Source organism: Notothenia rossii (assembly GCF_949606895.1).
Source record: "Notothenia rossii genome assembly, contig: scaffold_310, whole genome shotgun sequence".
Classification (NCBI taxonomy): domain Eukaryota; kingdom Metazoa; phylum Chordata; class Actinopteri; order Perciformes; family Nototheniidae; genus Notothenia; species Notothenia rossii.
The window spans coordinates 21,601-44,759 of record NW_027639597.1 but is presented as its reverse complement, the minus strand read 5'-3'; the positions used below and the strand labels follow the sequence as shown (position 1 = coordinate 44,759).

The 23,159-nt window shown below is 41.5% G+C and overlaps 2 protein-coding genes across 2 annotated transcripts; one reads left to right on the top strand and one right to left on the bottom strand.

The window, feature by feature from the left end:
* Positions 1–396: 396 nt before the first annotated feature.
* On the top strand, positions 397–5,920 carry LOC307027612 (uncharacterized protein; the record flags this gene model as incomplete). Its single annotated transcript, XM_079695896.1, has 6 exons — positions 397–477; positions 556–707; positions 1,089–1,173; positions 2,905–3,023; positions 3,907–4,146; positions 4,646–5,920. Coding segments are annotated over 6 exons (1,020 nt in total), but the record flags the coding sequence as incomplete, so codon positions are not given.
* Positions 5,921–9,599: 3,679 nt separating this feature from the next.
* nots (nothepsin) lies at positions 9,600–21,026 on the bottom strand. The gene is made up of 9 exons (XM_079695898.1): positions 20,926–21,026; positions 20,396–20,576; positions 19,848–19,965; positions 19,418–19,536; positions 18,634–18,833; positions 13,463–13,585; positions 12,488–12,632; positions 11,345–11,443; positions 9,600–9,824 (listed from the first exon to the last, which is right to left on the bottom strand). Exons 1-9 carry the CDS (start codon positions 20,982–20,984, stop codon positions 9,663–9,665), a joined length of 1,206 nt encoding a protein of 401 aa, XP_079552024.1. The 5' UTR covers positions 20,985–21,026; the 3' UTR covers positions 9,600–9,662.
* Positions 21,027–23,159: the final 2,133 nt, after the last annotated feature.

The window sequence follows — 23,159 nt, the reverse complement described above, 5'->3', positions numbered from 1 at the left end:
TCTTCAGAGTCACTTGCTTCAAGAATCCTTCCTAGCATTCGGAAAACGAAGAGTGGAACAGGCTAACAAGTGTGCAGGTGTGCGTCATATGAGAGGCCCCGCCTTACATTTTCCGCCACAGATTTGGGGAAATTGGTCCGTGCGCAAAGCATTGTGGGGATTTGAAGGACGCGAAGTCTACACATGTGCAGCCTCGAAAATTTCCCCCAAACCAAGGACGCGGCCTCGTTGGAATTCCAAGCATCCTGGAGATTGGAACAGTCCTTCGGCGGCACTCGATGACGTAGCATCCTTGAAATATTGGCTTGGAAGCCAGTTTCCTCGAGATTGAGAAACGGCCAGAGAATCAGCACTTTGGAAACAGGGCCTTTAAGAGATATTGTGTCTCGTCATCAGGTAGCGGAGCAGCTGATCAACCCGTTTGGAGAGGACGACGACGACTTTGAAGCGAACTGGATCATCGACAGGAACCTTCAGGTCAGCTGACAATCACAGCGAAAAAATGCAAACCACAATCAAATCCTTTCATTCACTTCCTGTCTACCTATCCTCCAGGTGTCCCTGCTGGCTGTAGACGAGATGCACATGAACCTGCCTCAAATGACCAAAGATATCTACTGGAACGACTCTGAGGCTCGACCTCCGTACACACTGGCAGCCGCCGACTACTGCATCCCCTCCTTCCTGGGATCCACCACCGACATGGGGTCAACACACACACACACACACACACACACACACACACACACACACACACACACACACACACACACACACACACACACACACACACACACACACACACACACACACACACACACACACACACACACACACACACACACACACACACACACACACACACACGCACACACACACACACACACACACACGTACAGGTGTTTGTGTTCACAGTGTGAGAAGTCAAAGTCAAAACTCGTCAGAAAAATAAGTAGTGGAGTAAAGTACTGATACCAGAAACATGTACTTAAGTACAGTAACGAAGTATTTGTACTTCACTACTTCCCACCTCTGATCAATGTACAGTATATCTAAATGTAAAAGCTCTCGTCCCTTCTCTCTTCCAGACTCTCTGATATCCTGCAGGTTGACGAGTCTGAAGTCTCCGATAAACAACAACAAGACCCGGTGTTGGTTTGGCGCCAGAAGTCGGTAAAACTACTTTTTATTATTACCGTTTTATATGTTTTCGGTTCAGAGTGTGTTTTTATCAGCATGATTGGCAAAAGACCATTGCACACATTCTGCTAATGCAACCAAATGTAGATGACTATGTTCATAAAGCTTTGGAGATATACACATTTTATACAATGAGGTGATTTGATTTATTTTGAATGTGTAAAACATTAATACAAAAATGTAACATGATAATTATTATACAATACACAATTAATCAGTGTCAAACAAACATATTACTGATTCTAAATTATGTATAAACAAATAAACTAATGATCTACTTAATTACTCATCTGAAAAGGAAGAAGTTGTTTACACTTATTTAATCCCACCCCTTCTCCAAAAACTACATGACTAACATTTGTATACCTTTTTTTCTTAAAGAAATACATTTGTTATTGAAAAAAAAAAGATTAAAATAAATAATAATAATAATATTAAACAGATAAATAAGCAGATAAATAAACAAACAAATAAACAGACAAATAAACAGTACCGAAGGAGTGGCAGTGTGTGTCACTGACAGAGGAATCACACTACTCAGGGGCCTGGGAGTACGCTCATCCAGTCTACATGTGTTTTGTAGACTTGGAGAAGGCGTATGACCGGGTTCCCAGGGAGTCACTCTGGGAGGTGCTGCGGGAGTATGGGGTGAGGGGGTCTCTACTCAGGGCCATCCAATCTCTGTACTCCCAAAGCGAGAGCTGTGTCCGGGTCCTCGGCAGTAAGTCGGACCCATCTCTGGTGAGGGTTGGCCTCCGCCAGGGCTGCGCTTTGTCACCAATCCTGTTTGTAATATACATAGATGGGATTTGGAGGCGTAGTCGTGTGGGGGGGGGGGGGGGGGGGGTCTGCAGTTCGGTGGACTAAGGATTGCACCACTGCTTTTTGCAGATGATGTGGTTCTGATGGCTTCATCGGTCTGCGACCTTCAGCACTCACTGGATCGGTTCACCACCGAGTGTGAAGCGGCTGGGATGAGGATCAGCACCTCCAAATCTGAGCCCATGGTTCTCAGCAGGAAACCGATGGACTGTCCACTCCAAGTAGGGAATGAGTCCTTACCCCAAGTGAAGGAGTTCAAGTATCTTGGGGTCTTGTTCTCGAGTGAGGGAACAATGGAGCGTGAGATGGGTCGGAGAATCGGAGCAGCGGGAGCGGTACTGCAGTCTCTTTACCACACCGTGGTGACGAAAAGGGAGCTGAGCCAGAAGGCAAAGCTCTCTGTCTACCGGGCCATTTCCCTTCCTACCCTCACCTATGGTCATGAAGGATGGGTCGAGACCCAAAGAACCAGATCGCGGGTACAAGCGGCCGAGATGGGTTTTCTCCGCAGGGTGGCTGGTGTCTCCCTTAGGGATAAGGTGAGAAGTTCAGTCATCCGGGAGAGACTCGGAGTTGAACCGCTCCTCCTTCGCGTCGAAAGGAGCCAGTTGAGGTGGTTCGGGCACCTAGTTAGGATGCCACCTGGGCGCCTCCCTAGGGAGGTGTTCCAGGCACGTCCAGCTGGGAAGAGACCAAGGGGTAGACCTAGGACCAGGTGGAGGGGTTATATCTCTTCTCTGTCCTGGGAGCGCCTTGGGACCCCCCAGTCAGAGCTGGTTGATGAGGGGAAAGGAACGTTTGGGGCTCTCTGCTGGAACTGAGACCTCCACGACCCGACCATTATTTTTGTTGGAGACTAACCTATATCTTTTGATATTTCAGGTTCTGGGTCGAGTGCGCCGGCTGCTCAGCGTTCAGGAGCCTCCAGATCTTCCTCTTTCTCGACCTGCGTTCAAACGACACAGTAGCGACGCCACAGGAAGCTTCTTCCCAGACTTCAGGTGCAGTTTGGCTCAATTCAGAGAAATACACATATTTGAAGTGTGATTAGGCAACAAGGTGTCTGTTGGGAAAATAGTGAATGTCCTCTTCCAGTATAAGAGCCACTTGATATCAAAGGTATCAACTGTAGCTGTGAACATGACAGGATGTGTGATTACCTAGAAGAGCATCAGGACCGCTTTAGGCAAATGATAGCTACTGTATATACAATTCAGAATTTTAAGTTTTTGAGAAAAAAATCTGAATTTTGAGGGTGCTTTTTTACTGAAGTACATTTCAAAGCCCAAAGTTATTTACTTTTACTTGAGTCAAGAAGTTTAGTCAGTACTTCTACTTTCACCAGAGTATTTTTAAACACGAGTATCTGTACTTCTACTTGAGGAAAGGATGTGTGTACTTCTACTTGAGTAAAGGACGTGTGTACTTCTACTTGAGTAAAGGATGTGTGTACTTCTACTTGAGTAAAGGATGTGTGTACTTCTACTTGAGTAAAGGATGTGTGTACTTCTACTTGAGGAAAGTATGTGTGTACTTCTACTTGAGTAAAGGATGTGTGTACTTCTACTTGAGTAAAGGATGTGTGTACTTCTACTTGAGTAAAGGATGTGTGTACTTCTACTTGAGTAAAGTATGTGTGTACTTCTACTTGAGTAAAGGATGTGTGTACTTCTACTTGAGTAAAGGATGTGTGTACTTCTACTTGAGTAAAGGATGTGTGTACTTCTACTTGAGTAAAGGATGTGTGTACTTCTACTTGAGTAAAGGATGTGTGTACTTCTACTGGAGTAAAGGATGTGTGTACTTCTACTTGAGTAAAGGATGTGTGTATTTTTGCCTTCTTTGATTGATGCTAACATTGGATCATCTATTCTTACCACACAGGGTTAATTCTCGTCTAGACAACATGGGTCTCCCCTCCCCCAACATGGACACCCTCTCCACTTTAAGGGAGGTCAGCAGTAACCCTCCCTCCCCTGAAAGCCCCCCCTCAGCGGTTTTCCCTCGACTCGTCGTCAGTCCACCGTTTTCCGGAGATGCCGGTCCAAACTTTGAAGCATTAAAACCTCACAATGGACTGGAGCCGTACCCCAGTGAGGAGGCCCCGGGCCTCGAGACCCCGAGGTAAATACATCAGTTAGCACTTTCCACATCTTGATAGTCCAACACTGACTGTAACGAAACCATTCTGACGCTGTTTCGAGATGATAGGATTACCAAGACGTCGAGCAACAACAATTGGTCTTACATGTGGTGATTTAGCTTCTCTTAAATGTTATAGCCATAGCTTAACAATTATTTAAAGGCAGAATGAGTTGGATATTACAAAAACAATCGACATACAAAACAACCATTAATTGAAACGTAAGACCGGGTAGCTGATCGTAGGAATGCATTGAAGATAAAGATATGAAAATGGCCGACAAGACGTACATATAGCAAGATGGACAAAACTCAATCCAACATTAGAGGATCAATCAATCAAACAATCAAATGTTGATACCCGCTGTCCTTAGACCCTCGCAAATATAACCCCCCATTGACAGGGGGAGACATAATGACTCGGGGGTTTTACCGGCTCGTAAGCAACCTAACGTTAACGGCAGTCACTTTGTGTTTTCAGGAGCAGCTCTTCCGTCTGTTGCTCCCCGACCCAGCTGGGACCAAAGGAGTTTCGTTGGACGCACCACCCCCCCTCCAGACCTCGGGGGCGGCAGTTCTCGCTCCAGTTCTCCAGGCAGTCGTCCAAAGCGTCCGTCCGAAGCTTACCGAGCCCCAAAGGTCTGGGGAGGAAGAAACGAACACTGGCTCGTTTCCAATCCCGACGATCCCCAGCGGACACTTTACAGCTTCCAGACCAAGAGCCGGACCCCGAGTACGACGACTTCCAGGGACTCGCAGGGACTGAAGACGACGAGAAGGAAGAGACCGACGACAGCGAAGAGATAAAAAAACAGGACTCCTAATTGCCGAGCTTGGGGAAATCATTAGAAACCACTCACACGGAAACATACTATTCCAAAACAGAGCCAATCTCCATGCTGGTTACATCTTTAACGAAGAAGAGGAGTCCCAGGAGGAAGACCCTAATCTCTGAAGGGATGTTTTGAAGCCTGGAGTTTTAGTTTAATCACTGGAGAGCAGAGACGGCAAAAGTACACACATCCTTTACTCAAGTAGAAGTACAGATACTCGTGTTTAAAAATACTCTGGTAAAAGTAGAAGTACTGACTAAACTTCTTTACTCAAGTCAAAGTAAAGAAGTATGGGCTTCTAAATGTACCTAAAGGTGGGGTATGTCATTTTGGAGAACCCAGCTCGAGTGCGCTAGAATTTGAAAATACACAACCGGAACAAATCTACCACTTCCTCACAGAGCCCCTCCTCCAACACACGAGCGCGCACATGACCAATGAGGGCACGAGATAAGTTTGTGCACAGATGGAAGGCTGGCAGGCAGGTAGGCCATCCAGTTACTTTAGCCGGCTCAGATGATTGGTCGTGCTTTTTACAGTACTACGGTTTCCAGAGATTAGATTTTTTTATGGATTTCAGATATTCATTGCTCTCGGGATGTTAAGAGCATTCCATGGAATATAACAAAACGTGTACCTCGAGCTGGTTTCTCAAACTTCCCTACCCCACCTTTAAGTAAAAAGTACCCATCACTAGCAGCTGGTTTAAAGAGTACCTGACCTCCCTTTATATTAATAGAACAATAATGTCATTGTTAGCTAATGAATGTTTCCATGGTGACCAACGGCAACATGACAACGTTTCCATTGGTCCCTCTTCTTTAGAGAAGACCAGGAAATGATGGATACACGGATCGTGTTCAAATCAATAGGCACGCAATGACTCTAAATAATAATGATCACGCCACCAAACACACATTCAGACTAAAGGAACCAGCTGTTTGGAAAATGAGAGAAGTATAAAGTACAGGTGTTTGAGTTCAACATGTAAGAAGTAGAAAGTACAGGTATTTGAGTTCAACATGTAAGAAGTAGAAAGTACAGGTATTTGAGTTCAAAATGTAAGAAGTAGAAAGTACAGGTATTTGTGCTCAACATGTAAGAAGTAGAAAGTACAGGTATTTGAGTTCAACATGTAAGAAGTAGAAAGTACAGGTATTTGAGTTCAACATGTAAGAAGTAGAAAGTACAGGTATTTGTGTTCAACATGTGAGAAGTAGAAAGTACAGGTATTTGTGTTCAACATGTGAGAAGTAGAAAGTACAGGTATTTGTGTTCAACATGTGAGAAGTAGAAAGTACAGGTATTTGTGTTCAACATGTGAGAAGTAGAAAGTACAGGTATTTGTGTTCAACATGTGAGAAGTAGAAAGTACAGGTATTTGTGTTCAACATGTGAGAAGTAGAAAGTTCAGGTATTTGTGTTCAACATGTAAGAAGTAGAAAGTACAGGTATTTGGGTTCAACATGTGAGAAGTAGAAAGTACAGGTATTTGAGTTCAACATGTAAGAAGTAGAAAGTACAGGTATTTGAGTTCAACATGTAAGAAGTAGAAAGTACAGGTATTTGTGTTCAACATGTAAGAAGTAGAAAGTACAGGTATTTGAGTTCAACATGTAAGAAGTAGAAAGTACAGGTATTTGAGTTCAACATGTAAGAAGTAGAAAGTACAGGTATTTGAGTTCAACATGTAAGAAATAGAAAGTACAGGTATTTGTGCTCAAAATATAAGAAGTCAAAGTAAAAAGTCGTCAGAAAAACAAGTAGTGGAGTAAAGTACTGATACCAGAAACATGTACTTACGTCAAGTAACAAAGTATTTGTTCTCCAATACTTCCCACCTCCGATGGAGACAAACCTTAACCCTGAGACGCTACACCAAAGAACACAAAACATACAAAATAATCCTAATAATAAGAAAATATGAGAAAAATATCTTTCATTCAAGAAAAATGTGTTATTTTTGCCTTAATAATCTATTTATGGTAATTCAACCCAACAAACATAAGGCGAACTGAACTCTTTACGAATAGCTGAACCTGTTGAGGAATAACTGTGTCGACTATCAAGGAAAGTTTGAGGTTTCCCCATTCAGCTCAATGCAGTCTGTGTTTTCTTGAATACCACCTGGTGGCCATTGGAGGAACTACACGCCCCCAAACTCCTGCTTGGAAGCAGGAGTGGGAGCTAGCCGGGCCCTCCCGTATCCATCGCTACATCTGGGACCCAGGAGATGGCGCCATAGGAGGAGACGACCTACCACGCCGGCAATGGACCACACTGAGCCGTCTACGAACTGGGGTCGCTTCAAAACATCAATGAAGAAGTGGGGCCTGCCAGACAGTGCTGTGACCCTGAACAGACTTCCGAACACATAATAACCACCTGCCCTTTATATAGACCACCCTCGATAGCCAGCCTCTTCCACTTAGGACCAGAGATGCGGGCATGGCTACACGACACCGAGTTGGACCTCTGACCTTACACGAAAGAAGAAGAAGAAGAAGAAGAAGAAGAAGAAGAAGAAGAAGAAGAAGAAGAAGAAGAAGAAGAAGAAGAAGAAGAAGAAGAAGAAGAAGAAGAAGAAGAAGAAGAAGAAGAAGAAGAAGAAGAAGAAGAAGAAGAAGAAGAAGAAGGAACGACAGCTTTGGCTCCAAAATGTGGTGACTGCCAGTTAGATAAAAGTACTCAGGATTATTAACTGGACTCTGAAGGTTTCTTGAATCTTTGTAGCACAAACGTTTCTGTTAATGTTTGAACAATGTGTCTGCTCGTTCATGTGACTTTAGAAGACGTGTTTTTGCTGAAAACCCCACAACTGTACTTTAAAACCAAAAATTAAGAATGGTGTCACAAAGTTTTTAGATCTTTCCTCATTTATAAATCGAATGAAAATATTAAATAAAAAAAATATTAAATCCTGGAGTTTCACCAAATAAGTGGGGGAACAAGAAACGAAGAACAATTGAAGAGCGGTGGTAATGATGGCGACTCGCTCAGATTTTTATTTTGATTCCAAGTTTCAAATCCTCTTAAAGGTCCCCTACTATCCTCTTAAACAATATATCCCAGGTCTCAGATATATCCAGAGCCTGTCTCTGATTGGCTGAAAAACCAAACAGATCATTGCAGCATTACCCATAATCCCCTCTGTTTCAGCCCGGTTTCCAAAGTGCTGATTCTCTGTCTGTTCCTTTAGATGAAAATAAGGAGCCCCTCCCCACGCCCCGCTGAGAGACATTTGGTTACAAAGAACTCAATGGAGCTCTAGGAGGAGATTCAGGTGATAAGGGGGGGGGGGGGGACACATGTTGATGTAGAAGAGACATGAAGAAGAGGGGACACATGTTGATGTAGAAGAGACATGGAGAAGAGGGGACACATGTTGATGTAGAAGAGACATGAAGAAGAGGGGACACATGTTGATGTAGGAGAGACATGAAGAAGAGAGGACACATGTTGTTGTAGAAGAGACATGAGGAAGAGGGGACACATGTTGATGTAGAAGAGACATGGAGAAGAGGGGACACATGTTGATGTAGAAGAGACATGGGGAAGAGGGGACACATGTTGATGTAGAAGAGACATGGAGAAGAGGGGACACATGTTGATGTAGAAGAGACATGGAGAAGACGGGACACATGTTGATGTAGAAGAGACATGGAGAAGAGGGGACACATGTTGATGTAGAAGAGACATGAGGAAGAGGGGACACATGTTGATGTAGAAGAGACATGAAGAAGAGGGGACACATGTTGATGTAGAAGAGACATGAAGAAGAGGGGACACATGTTGATGTAGAAGAGACATGAAGAAGAGGGGACACATGTTGATGTAGAAGAGACATGAGGAAGAGGGGACACATGTTGATGTAGAAGAGACATGAAGAAGAGGGGACACATGTTGATGTAGAAGAGACATGGAGAAGAAGGGACACATGTTGATGTAGAAGAGACATGAAGAAGAGGGGACACATGTTGATGTAGAAGAGACATGGAGAAGAAGGGACACATGTTGATGTAGAAGAGACATGAAGAAGAGGGGACACATGTTGATGTAGAAGAGACATGAAGAAGACGGGACACATGTTGATGTAGAAGAGACATGGAGAAGACGGGACACATGTTGATGTAGAAGAGACATGGAGAAGAGGGGACACATGTTGATGTAGAAGAGACATGAAGAAGAGGGGACACATGTTGATGTAGAAGAGACATGAAGAAGACGGGACACATGTTGATGTAGAAGAGACATGGAGAAGAGGGGACACATGTTGATGTAGAAGAGACATGAAGAAGAGGGGACACATGTTGATGTAGAAGAGACATGAAGAAGAGGGGACACATGTTGATGTAGAAGAGACATGAAGAAGAGGGGACACATGTTGATGGAGAAGAGGGGACACATGTTGATGGAGAAGAGGGGACACATGTTGATGGAGAAGAGGGGACACATGTTGATGTAGAAAGACATGAAGAAGAGGGGACACATGATAGGGGACCTTTAAATCTTGAACACCTGGAAAGTCAGGATAAGGGTTAGCATAGCGCTGCTAGCTCGTTGCAGACTGTGTGCCTTGGCAGGAAATCCAAAACGCTGTCATTGTTCATTGTATAGAATTTATTGCAGTTTTCAAATATTGTATTATAGTTCAACTTGGACTGGTTATTTAGCGGTGGCGAGGCCGACCCGGTCCTGTCCTCTGTCGTAAATGCTGTAGAACTGTGTCAGAAACACATCTCCCAGAATCCACAGGGGGCCTTCGGAGGAAACCATGTCCAAGGCCTGGAAGCCACTGAAGCACATCTTCCTGTCTCCGAGCATCTCCTGGGGACAAAGACAGATAAAGACCTTTTGAGTATCGTACCGTTTGCTTATGATCAAGTTCGTTTGTTGTGTCAACAATAAACAATATAGCAGAATAAATGATTGTCTTTAAGGTCCACGATATTAAAAATCAAAGCATACGTTTATTTTGAAAACATCTATTCATGAAAAAAAAGATCGATGCTTGAATTTTTATTTAACACATTTAACAGTTTCTCCCTTACCTGCAGCCAACGTTTAAAAACAGTTTTTGAGATCGTAATTAATCAGAAAACCCTGAAAAGAAGACGGTAACTACGTTGTTTCATAGAATTCGGAGGTTTTCAGAGTCTTATGACAAATGGTTTGAGTGAAAGCATTCATTCTCATAACGTTCGGCCAATGCTCTTGAAGTTCAGCTACATTTTAGGAGACATCTATTTGGAGAACTTGCTACTAAAACAATATCTTGGAACATCCATTGGACCTCCTGCAACCCCCTAACTCAGGGGTTCCCAACCTTTTTTCCCAAGAGCCCCCCCAAATGACTCCTGTTGGAAGTTGCGCCCCCCCCCCACACACACAAGGGGGGGCGCAACAGCGGTAATTAAACTTTAAAAGTCTCAAAAATGCTACAACTACTGGATGAATGTGAAGTGTTTTGTTAAAGGAGGATGAAAGCGTAACTAAGGAGCTCTATTGGAGTGACTTTGATGGTTATTGGACTCAGGATTCATTTATTTGGATTCCCGCTGAATGAAGAAATTAAAGGACGGCGGAAGTGGAAACAATTCCCAAAGTGATCAAACTGTTTGAAACACATGCTCAAAGTAAGCTGGATTTTGCCGATGTGTTCATGTGGATTCAAAAATCCTAAATAATCTACAAAATGGAGGAGACCGATCTGATCGGAGCAACTGACAAATAATCCAACTGAAACCGGCATGGACGATGACTTTGTTTTAGAAATGCGCTTATCCAGAAAAGCCTGGTTTGGACACTTTACGGGCAGAAGAAACATTTCTATTAAAGAAAGAATTATAAATTTCTGTCTTTATATGCCTTTATTAGCTTCTAACTTGAATTGATATTCAAATTAATTAATCAAATTTTTTTTTGTATTGTAATGTAGAGACAAGGCTTTTATTGACAATCATGTATTGCTTTACAATTATATGTAAAAAAATAAAAAAGTCTAAATACGATATTTGGCCTAAAATCATCTGAGGCCTGGCGCCCCCCCTGCTATCTTGGGAACCACTGCTCTAACTCATGTGAATCTCTGGTTATCTTGCAGTTTTCCCTGAAATCAGCTGAAATGCGTCAAACTACGTACCAAAAAGCTTTAAGCAAAGAACAAGCGTCACAGTGAACCAGAGACAGGACGATAATCCTTCATGGAAGCTCTTGGTGGTTCCCTACGACGCCTCTGAAACCCTTTCGGAGGTCCAGACAGTTCTTGATCCCCAACTTACTTGCTAACAATATAATCCTGGGAAAAAAGACCCTAAATAAGTCGAAGCAGAGACAGAAAGACAAACCTTCCTGATGTACTGCTCGGACGTCAGAGTGTACAACTTTCCTCCGAGGACGAATGTGACGTGAGGAAAACTGGACAACCTGGCACAGTCGACGATGAACTGAAACAAAGAGAGGTTGTTAACACATCTCAAGAAAAAAGGGATTGTCCTACAGAGCGGTGCCGTGACGAGTCCTAAAACCAGGAAGTGAGTCAGCATTTCACCACTTCCTGTTCCCTCGCCTCAGAGCCAATGGGATCTCTCCAGAGGGTTTTGGAAAATAGCTGAAATAAGGTCTGTGGTTGAGACTCATTGAAGACACGGATCACGTTTTGTTCTACGACATTAAATCCATCAGCAGTGACCCCACTGGTGATTTCTGAAGAGTGGACGTGTCTGAGAAACGATGGTTGTTACCAAGTGGCTGAATAGGACTACAGAAGTCGTGGAGGTCGTTGTACGTCATTACCCCGAACACGTAAACACTCCTCTAAGTTAGTTTCTGTTCTGCTTGAAAGCAAGTCCCTGCCTCCTGCAGACTGTTCAAACAAACGCTTCAACTCGTTCCATTTAGAATCTGTGTGTCCCTAGGGAGGTGTTCCAGGCACGTCCAGCTGGGAGGAGACCGAGGGGTAGACCTAGGACCAGGTGGAGGGATTATATCTCTTCGCTGGCCTGGGAGCACCTTGGGACCCCCCAGTCAGAGCTGGTTGATGAGGGGAAAAGAAAGTTTGGGGCTCTCTGCTGGGACTGATACCTCCGAGACCCGACCACGGATAAGCGGGAGAAGATGGATGGATGGTGTTTGAATATGGATCTGAAGTTGGCGTGACGTTGAAGTCGTGCTGCTGGACTCGGCTGTAGCTCCTTTATAGCATCACGTTAGCATTTAGCTTCTGGACGTTAGATTTATGATTCGAACATTATGAAAGTAGACATGTGGAGATTATCCAGCTGAACAAAACGTGTATTTATCAAACAGGTTCGTTTTCCACAGATCTTAATTCCAGTTTTTTTCCAAAACCCTCTGGAGAGATCCCGTTGCTTTGCTGTGGAGGGAACCAGCAGCTTCCTGCAGGGTCGGCCTACAACGGTACCTCATCCCTGCCCCGCTCTATTCACTCTTATGAGGAGGTTGATACAGTAGAAATAAAGGTCTTGAACCTCTCCGATGTTGGTGGGCGTGGCTCCGATCAGCTGCTGGATGCTCAGGATGTCATCAGTGGGTCCAGTGATGAGAGAAGTTCCAGTGTCAACGATGGCCTGACAGCCGTTAGGACAGAAGGGATTCACACCCTGCACCACCACGCTGAAACACACACAGACGTGTTCATTTGAGTTCTGTTCAAATCCTTCTTTTTCTGTTATCAATAGGACTAAATGTCGAGACTACTCTTGCTGCAAAAGGAAGTCTACTTGTCTTTGAAGGATAAAGTCAACAGCAACATTTTCCTTATAAGGTTATGCTCTCAATGGCTAGTTGAAGTTCTTCATCAATACAGTATGATGGTCATCTCATCAATTATGGTCCAATTTAGAGTGAACTATACGATACAGAGGGGTATGCTTAGGGCGGGGCTAGCTTTTGATTGACAGTTTGCTACCTTGGTTTCAGTTGTACTATAAGATAAGATAAGAGGTACTATATTGATTGCAGATTGGTAAATGTTTGCGTTGCAGCGGCATAAAAAACTAAAACATTTCACAGAAGTAGAAATAAACAAAACTAGAAATAAACATCTCAAAATAGAATTAAAACCAGCTTTAAAAAGTAGAAAATATACAGTAGACTGTGAAGATAAATGATCTAAAACACTATTGAAGGGAATTTGTGGTCTCAATGAGTTGTTTAAGTTCTTCATCAATACAGTATGATGGTCATCTCATCAATTATGGTCCAATTTAGAGTGAACTATACGATACAGAGGGGTATGCTTAGGGCGGGGCTAGCTTTTGATTGACAGTTTGTTACCTTGGTTTGGGTTGTTCTAAAAAACACTTCAAGGTGAGCCCTAAGCCAAAAGGCCCTGAGAGATAATTGAGTAAGTGTTGAAAGTTAGCCCTTCTTGTCCGAACAGGGTCAGGACACTTTCATTACATTATACACAGAATAACCATTTTCCAAAACAATAGGGATACCTGTCCATCTTGATCTGCCAGTAGCCCTTAGCAGTCACAGGGAGCCAGTTGATTAGTCCGGTGTACAACGCCTTGTCTGTTCCGCCCAGCAACAGCTCGCCCTCTGGGTCTCCCCTTTCTTTCCTGCAGGGATAACAAATGTTCTCTTAAATATAATACAAATACAAATCCAGACTTGCTTGAAACCCTCAAACTCTGCTGCAACTCTTTGGGAACCTTTCAACAATGGACAATCCTGAGACAACAGGGAACAAAACACACTTCTTCTACACGTTTCCCCCAAAATACCAAGAAACTCTGTGAATCTTTGTTACCTTCTGGACCCTGCTTGAACCCTTGAATATCGAAAACTCTTTGGGAAACTTGAAATCCAATCTGTGGACCCTTGGAGTCCAATTTGAAGAACTTAGACTTCCAGTTTGGAAACCACAAGGACGTTTATTTGTCCAGAAGGAACCACAACAAAAAATGATCCTATAAAGAACCGCTAAACTGGTTTTACTGGTGATCTCCTGGTGTGAATGCTGGAAGGTCGACTCACTTCTTAGCAGAGAGGGCACAAGTACACACATCCAAGTAGAAGTACAGATACTCGGGTTTAAAGAAGAAGTACTGACTAAACTTCTTTACTCAAGTCAAAGTAAAGAGGCTTTGAAATGTCCTTCAGTAAAAAGTACCCATAACTAGCAGCTGTTTTAAAGAGTACCTGACCTCCCTTTATATTAATAGAACAATAATGTCATTGTTAGCTAATGAATGTTTCCATGGTGACCAACGGCAACATGACAACGTTTTCATTGGTCCCTCTTCTTTAGAGAAGACCAGGAAATGATGGATACACGGATCGTGTTCAAATCAATAGGCACGCAATGACTCTAAATAATAATGATCACGCCACCAAACACACATTCAGACTAAAGGAACCAGCCTGTTTGGAAAATGAGAGAAGTAGAAAGTACAGGTATTTGAGTTCAAGATGTAAGAAGTAGAAAGTACAGGTATTTGAGTTCAACATGTAAGAAGTAGAAAGTACAGGTATTTGAGTTCAACATGTTAGAAGTAGAAAGTACAGGTATTTGTGTTCAACATGTAAGAAGTAGAAAGTACAGGTATTTGTGTTCAACATGTAAGAAGTAGAAAGTACAGGTAATTGAGTTCAACATGTAAGAAGTAGAAAGTACAGGTATTTGTGTTCAACATGTGAGAAGTAGAAAGTACAGGTATTTGAGTTCAACATGTAAGAAGTAGAAAGTACAGGTATTTGTGTTCAACATGTAAGAAGTAGAAAGTACAGGTATTTGAGTTCAACATGTAAGAAGTAGAAAGTACAGGTATTTGTGTTCAACATGTGAGAAGTAGAAAGTACAGGTATTTGTGTTCAACATGTAAGAAGTAGAAAGTACAGGTATTTGGGTTCAACATGTAAGAAGTAGAAAGTACAGGTATTTGTGTTCAACATGTAAGAAGTAGAAAGTACAGGTATTTGTGTTCAACATGTAAGAAGTAGAAAGTACAGGTATTTGTGTTCAACATGTGAGAAGTAGAAAGTACAGGTATTTGAGTTCAACATGTAAGAAGTAGAAAGTACAGGTATTTGTGTTCAACATGTGAGAAGTAGAAAGTACAGGTATTTGGGTTCAACATGTGAGAAGTAGAAAGTACAGGTATTTGTGTTCAAAATGTAAGAAGTAGAAAGTACAGGTATTTGTGTTCAACATGTAAGAAGTAGAAAGTACAGGTATTTGAGTTCAACATGTAAGAAGTAGAAAGTACAGGTATTTGTGTTCAACATGTAAGAAGTAGAAAGTACAGGTATTTGTGTTCAAAATGTAAGAAGTAGAAAGTACAGGTATTTGTGTTCAACATGTAAAAAGTAGAAAGTACAGGTATTTGTGTTCAAAATGTAAGAAGTAGAAAGTACAGGTATTTGAGTTCAACATGTAAGAAGTAGAAAGTACAGGTATTTGTGTTCTACATGTAAGAAGTAGAAAGTAAAGGTATTTGTGTTCAACATGTGAGAAGTAGAAAGTACAGGTATTTGAGTTCAACATGTAAGAAGTAGAAAGTAAAGGTATTTGTGTTCAACATGTGAGAAGTAGAAAGTACAGGTATTTGTGTTCTACATGTAAGAAGTAGAAAGTACAGGTATTTGTGTTCTACATGTAAGAAGTAGAAAGTACAGGTATTTGGGTTCAACATGTAAGAAGTAGAAAGTAAAGGTATTTGTGTTCAACATGTGAGAAGTAGAAAGTACAGGTATTTGTGTTCTACATGTAAGAAGTAGAAAGTACAGGTATTTGTGTTCTACATGTAAGAAGTAGAAAGTACAGGTATTTGGGTTCAACATGTAAGAAGTAGAAAGTACATGTATTTGAGTTCAACATGTAAGAAGTAGAAAGTACAGGTATTTGTGTTCAACATGTGAGAAGTAGAAAGTACAGGTATTTGAGTTCAACATGTAAGAAGTAGAAAGTACAGGTATTTGAGTTCAACATGTAAGAAGTAGAAAGTACAGGTATTTGAGTTCAACATGTAAGAAGTAGAAAGTACAGGTATTTGTGTTCAACATGTGAGAAGTAGAAAGTACAGGTATTTGAGTTCAACATGTAAGAAGTAGAAAGTACAGGTATTTGTGTTCAACATGTAAGAAGTAGAAAGTACAGGTATTTGTGTTCAACATGTAAGAAGTAGAAAGTACAGGTATTTGTGTTCAACATGTAAGAAGTAGAAAGTACAGGTATTTGTGTTCAACATGTAAGAAGTAGAAAGTACAGGTATTTGAGTTCAACATGTAAGAAGTAGAAAGTACAGGTATTTGTGTTCAACATGTAAGAAGTAGAAAGTACAGGTATTTGTGTTCAACATGTGAGAAGTAGAAAGTACAGGTATTTGTGTTCAACATGTAAGAAGTAGAAAGTACAGGTATTTGAGTTCAACATGTAAGAAGTAGAAAGTACAGGTATTTGAGTTCAACATGTAAGAAGTAGAAAGTACAGGTATTTGAGTTCAACATGTAAGAAGTAGAAAGTACAGGTATTTGAGTTCAACATGTAAGAAGTAGAAAGTACAGGTATTTGAGTTCAACATGTAAGAAGTAGAAAGTACAGGTATTTGTGTTCAACATGTAAGAAGTAGAAAGTACAGGTATTTGTGTTCAACATGTGAGAAGTAGAAAGTACAGGTATTTGTGTTCAAAATGTAAGAAGTAGAAAGTACAGGTATTTGTGTTCAACATGTAAGAAGTAGAAAGTACAGGTATTTGTGTTCAACATGTAAGAAGTAGAAAGTACAGGTATTTGTGTTCAACATGTAAGAAGTAGAAAGTACAGGTATTTGTGTTCAACATGTAAGAAGTAGAAAGTACAGGTATTTGAGTTCAACATGTAAGAAGTAGAAAGTACAGGTATTTGTGTTCAACATGTAAGAAGTAGAAAGTACAGGTATTTGTGTTCAACATGTAAGAAGTAGAAAGTACAGGTATTTGTGTTCAACATGTGAGAAGTAGAAAGTACAGGTATTTGTGTTCAACATGTAAGAAGTAGAAAGTACAGGTATTTGTGTTCAAAATGTAAGAAGTAGAAAGTACAGGTATTTGTGTTCAACATGTAAGAAGTAGAAAGTACAGGTATTTGAGTTCAACATGTAAGAAGTAGAAAGTACAGGTATTTGTGTTCAACATGTAAGAAGTAGAAAGTACAGGTATTTGTGTTCAAAATGTAAGAAGTAGAAAGTACAGGTATTTGTGTTCAACATGTAAAAAGTAGAAAGTACAGGTATTTGTGTTCAAAATGTAAGAAGTAGAAAGTACAGGTATTTGAGTTCAACATGTAAGAAGTAGAAAGTACAGGTATTTGTGTTCTACATGTAAGAAGTAGAAAGTACAGGTATTTGTGTTCAACATGTGAGAAGTAGAAAGTACAGGTATTTGAGTTCAACATGTAAGAAGTAGAAAGTAAAGGTATTTGTGTTCAACATGTAAGAAGTAGAAAGTAAAGGTATTTGTGTTCAACATGTAAGAAGTAGAAAGTACAGGTATTTGGGTTCAACATGTGAGAAGTAGAAAGTACAGGTATTTGTGTTCTACATGTAAGAAGTAGAAAGTAAAGGTATTTGTGTTCAACATGTGAGAAGTAGAAAGTACAGGTATTTGTGTTCTACATGTAAGAAGTAGAAAGTACAGGTATTTGTGTTCAACATGTAAGAAGTAGAAAGTACAGGTATTTGAGTTCAACATGTAAGAAGTAGAAAGTACAGGTATTTGTGTTCTACATGTAAGAAGTAGAAAGTACAGGTATTTGTGTTCAACATGTAAGAAGTAGAAAGTACAGGTATTTGTGTTCTACATGTAAGAAGTAGAAAGTACAGGTATTTGAGTTCAACATGTAAGAAGTAGAAAGTACAGGTATTTGTGTTCTACATGTAAGAAGTAGAAAGTACAGGTATTTGAGTTCAACATGTGAGAAGTAGAAAGTACAGGTATTTGAGTTCAACATGTAAGAAGTAGAAAGTACAGGTATTTGTGTTCAACATGTAAGAAGTAGAAAGTACAGGTATTTGTGTTCAACATGTAAGAAGTAGAAAGTACAGGTATTTGTGTTCAACATGTAAGAAGTAGAAAGTACAGGTATTTGTGTTCAACATGTAAGAAGTAGAAAGTACAGGTATTAGAGTTCAACATGTAAGAAGTAGAAAGTACAGGTATTTGTGTTCAACATGTAAGAAGTAGAAAGTACAGGTATTTGTGTTCAACATGTAAGAAGTAGAAAGTACAGGTATTAGAGTTCAACATGTAAGAAGTAGAAAGTACAGGTATTTGAGTTCAACATGTAAGAAGTAGAAAGTACAGGTATTTGAGTTCAACATGTAAGAAGTAGAAAGTACAGGTATTTGAGTTCAACATGTAAGAAGTAGAAAGTACAGGTATTTGTGTTCAACATGTAAGAAGTAGAAAGTACAGGTATTTGAGTTCAACATGTGAGAAGTAGAAAGTACAGGTATTTGTGTTCAACATGTGAGAAGTCAAAGTAAAAAGTCGTCAGAAAAATAAGTAGTGGAGTAAAGTACTGATATCAGAAACATGTACTTAAGTACAGTAACGCAGTATTTGTACTCTACTACTTCCCACCTCTGCTTGTTAGTCATGGTGTTAGTTCAGATAAAGCCCGTCTCACCTGTTCAGGTAGAAGGAGAAGACGGGCTCGTCCAACAACTTCTGCGCAAACATGTTGTCGAAAACGGGGTTTCCCACGATCTCTGCCAGGGCCGGGTAACCCAACCCCAAAACGCCATCAAACTTCGCCCTCACAAACGCAGAGCCGGGCTCATAGACTGACTCCCCGAACTCCTGCCTGTTAGCCGTCATGCCTGCCACCTGGACGAGAACACAGATTTTCCACTTAAGCCACTCAAGCTTCTTCCACGACATGGGGTCAAAACAAAGAGAACATTGGTTAAGAATTGGAGTCAAAAGAGGCCAACTTCCCTTTTCAAGCTAATTATTTATGAGATTCTCGAGGTTTCTTTTATTGATGACGTTGATTTGACTTCAAACGTCTTCATCTTTAAAAAGAAATGTTCCGTGGTTCTACGTTCTGTATGAGAGGGCAGAGTCGTTTAATAGATGCTTGCTGTATATCTTGTTATTGTTCATTTGTAAATTCAACATGTATATTTCTACTTTCTTGTTTCTTTCTAGTCTTTTTAATTTGTACAATGCCTTGTCTTTTTATGCTGCTGCAACTCAAACATTTCACAAATTGGGATCAATAAAGTACTTCTTATCTTAAAACACCTCAAAACCATGTATTATTCGTTGAACCTGCGTCCAATAGTATCACGTAGGATCTTTTTGAAACTAAAAAGATGTGTTTTGCAAGTTAGACAGGTGCAGAGTTCATTTGAAGTGACTCTGTTTGTCACATTCACATAATGTTAGTAGATTATAAAGAGACGCACCGTCAGGGTGTCTCGGCCCATGATCCCCAGCAGGTGTCCTGATCCGTAGTTTATCCCAAACATCCGACCGTCATGGCGGAAAGACGTGGATTCAAACGCCTTGAAGCGCTTGTGCAACGCTGTGAACACACACACACACACACACACACACACACACACACACACACACACACACACACACACACACACACACACACACACACACACACACACACACACACACACACACACACACACACACACACACACACACACAGAGAGAGAGAGACCTTGAACTTCTTATCACAGTAAACCATACTGTCATGCTGTCCTGACCCACAAACACATCCCTCTGATACTCAAACACTTGTGAGTTGTGTACTTTAGTGATTTATTGTGTGTGTGTGTGTGTGTGTGTGTGTGTGTGTGTGTGTGTGTGTGTGTGTGTTACCACAGGCTTGGCTGACGCAGTAGACCGAAGGCACCCACAGATCGGACGATCCGGTGTCAAAGACCACAGAGAAGTTTTGCCCCGGGGTCCCCAATATGATGTCACCGAAATACTGAGCCTAAAACACACACACACACACACACACACACACACACACACACACACACACACACACACACACACACACACACACACACACACACACACACACACACACACACACACACACACACACACACACACACACACACACACAGAGAGAGAGAGAGAGAGAGAGAGAGAGAGAGAGAGAGAGAGAGAGAGAGAGAGAGAGAGAGAGAGAGAGAGAGGTTGTGTTTAATATTCAGGAGAATATTCCTAAGGTAAATTTAGAACAGATACAAAATGTGCGATTAATTTGCGATTCAATATTTGAATGGACCGACAGCCCTAATGTTATGATACATGTTGCATGGTTGGAGGAGCTCAGGTCAGAAGAACATTAAAAGCTTTGATTGAATGAACGCACAGAAACATCTAGAACTAAAGCAGAGGGTTTATTTCCTCACGTCCATGAAGTTGTAGATCTTCTCACTGCAGCGCCCCAGCCTCAGGGAGGGGGTCCCGGGGGGGAAACACTGAGCGTAGCGGCGACCGAACATGTCGGGTCGGTTCTCCACCAGGAACTCCTGCAGCAGACCTTCAGTGCGGAGCTGAGAGCGGATCGAGGGCACCCTGCTCAGAGGCACCCTGGGGGGGACAGTTCATCAAAATGTATGTAAATATTGATGAATAAAAAATAAAAATAAAATTTAAAATGATTAAATTACTCTAGTTTTTCACAACTGATTGATTTCATTTAAAAAAAGTAAAACATTTTATTAAACATTTTTTTAACTCGTTCATTGTATTTGTTCCTATTCTTCGCCCCGAGGGTTTAAACAGACAGCTATTTTTAAATGTCTGTTTAATAAAATAAATGTCAAAAATACAATTAAAATGAAGAGGGGCAGTGAAAGTGATAAGAAACAGAGATGGAATATAATTCAGACTCAATTAAATCACTCAAATATAATTATTTTAATAAATATTTTCTGACCTGACCAAAGCTGAGCTCGTCCATGTCCAGATAAACATCAGCAGCAACACCGACCTCATGTCTGTCTGTCTGTCTCTCCGTCTGTCTGTCTCTCCGTCTGTCTGTCTCTCCGTCCGTCTGTCTCTCTGTCTCTCCGTCTGTCTGTCCCTCTGTCTCTCCGTCTGTCTGTCTCTCCGTCTGTCTGTCTCTCCGTCCGTCTGTCTCTCTGTCTGTCCGTCTGTCTGTCTCTCTGTCTGTCCGTCTGTCTGTCTGTCTCTCTGTCTGTCTGTCTGTCTGTCTGTCTCTCCGTCTGTCTCTCCGTCTGTCTGTCCCTCTGTCTGTCTGTCTCTCTGTCTGTCTGTCTGTCTGTCTGTCTCTCCGTCTGTCTCTCCGTCTGTCTGTCTCTCCGTCTGTCTGTCTCTCTGTCTGTCTGTCTCTCCGTCTGTCTGTCTCTCCGTCTCTCTGTCCGTCTGTCTGTGTGTCTGTCTGTCTGTGTGTCTGTCTGTCAGTCCGTCTGTCTCTCTCTCTCTCTGTCTGTCTGTCTGTCTGTCTGTCTGTCTCTCCGTCTGTCTGTCTCTCCGTCTGTCTGTCTCTCTGTCTGTCTCTCCGTCTGTCTCTCCGTCCGTCTCTCCGTCCGTCCGTGTTTCTGCAGACTGGAGCTTTCCTCTGCAGTCCAGCAGTTTTAATGTTCAGTCTTCATTCTGATTGGATCCTCTCCCTCGAGGGTTACTCATTTCTTTTTAGATAAAGTGGAATTTATCTTTCACATTTCTGAGATTTAAAATAAAGGATTCAGGAATACAAATTCTCAAATGTTTTTTGTTTGTTATACAATTTTTAATAAAAACAAATACTTATTTTTTTCAATCACTTTTTGTCCGACAGAATTATAATAAAACAATACGACTTATTTAACCCGTTGAGCCCTGAGCCTGTGTTTCAGCTCTCAGGCTCGAGAATCACATTCCATCTTCTAACACGGTTACATTCATAATGTTTGTTCTCAAAGTAATGATAAACCTGTGAGTTGGATGTAGAAAAGTCAGAATCAATAAAGGTTTATTTTAAAGTAAATTCAGATTGAACATAGTAAAATATGTAAATTATAGTGTCCGTCCAAAACATGATTTATAGTGAAAACCACTCTTGGATGAAGGGAAGGAAACTAAAAGCTTTAGGAATCCAAACTATAACATAATAAGTACTCTGTATCAAGATTGATGCAAAACAAGTGGAATTTGACCTTTTTAGAGATTTAGCACCAAAAACACACTTCTGGGGTCATCTGGGTGGATTTGACCTTTCTCTGTCCCCCCATTAGCAGCTAACATGAATTATCCGATTTTTGCATTTCGAGCACCCTCAATGAAACGTGAAGCTACCCCAAAATAAATCTCTGGCGCCGCCACTGAGCCGGCAGCCCCGCCCTGGAGAGGTGTGCAGCGTAGAGCAGGCTCTTTGCAGCCACTAATGACAACACACACCTTTTGGACAAATATCAGCATTTTCTTTCTTTTCATTTTTTTGCACAGATTGCAAAGTATTATAACTTACTGTTCGAGCAAAGAAATGCTCACGTTCATGTTGATGTATTTTAATAAATGTTAACTTGGCCCGTTACATGACTATCTGTGTTGGGGAGACCGACTTCTGTTTTTCTCCAAAGGGGGGCCTGACAGAAAAAGTTTGAGAACCACTGGATGAACCTCTGGATGAACCACTGGATGAACCACTGGATGAACCTCTGGATGAACCACTGGATGAACCACTGGATGAACCTCTGGATGAACCTCTGGATGAACCACTGGATGAACCACTGGATGAACCTCTGGATGAACCACTGGATGAACCTCTGGATGAACCACTGGATGAACCTCTGGATGAACCACTGGATGAACCTCTGGATGAACCACTGGATGAACCTCTGGATGAACCACTGGATGAACCACTGGATGAACCACTGGATGAACCTTCAGCCGTGTTTCTCGTTTTAAAGCCATTGAACTCGACTTTTGATCAGAACAGCGAGGTGAGCATATCTCCGTGTTTCGCTGCCTAAAGCTACGTTGTGTGTTGTCTGCATTTGCTTCCCCTGTCGTGAGTTCTGATCGCTCAGTGATGATACTTATATTTCTATAATCTGTGGAATGTCAGGATGTTAGCAAAGCTCGTTTGTGCATATCCAATTAGTATATCGATCGATTTATACCTTAAGTTTTATGCTAAGTGCGTTAGCATGTTTTCTCTCAGGGCTC

Coding starts and splice junctions, on each gene's coding strand:
- nots (XM_079695898.1), bottom strand. CDS start 20,984: ATGAGGTCGGTGTTGCTGCTGATGTTTATCTGGACATGGACGAGCTCA. Junction 19,966..20,395: donor AGATCTACAACTTCATGGAC/GTGAGGAAATAA, acceptor TGTGTGTTTTAG/GCTCAGTATTTCGGTGACAT. Junction 11,444..12,487: donor CGCCCACCAACATCGGAGAG/GTTCAAGACCTT, acceptor TCTTTGTTTCAG/TTCATCGTCGACTGTGCCAG.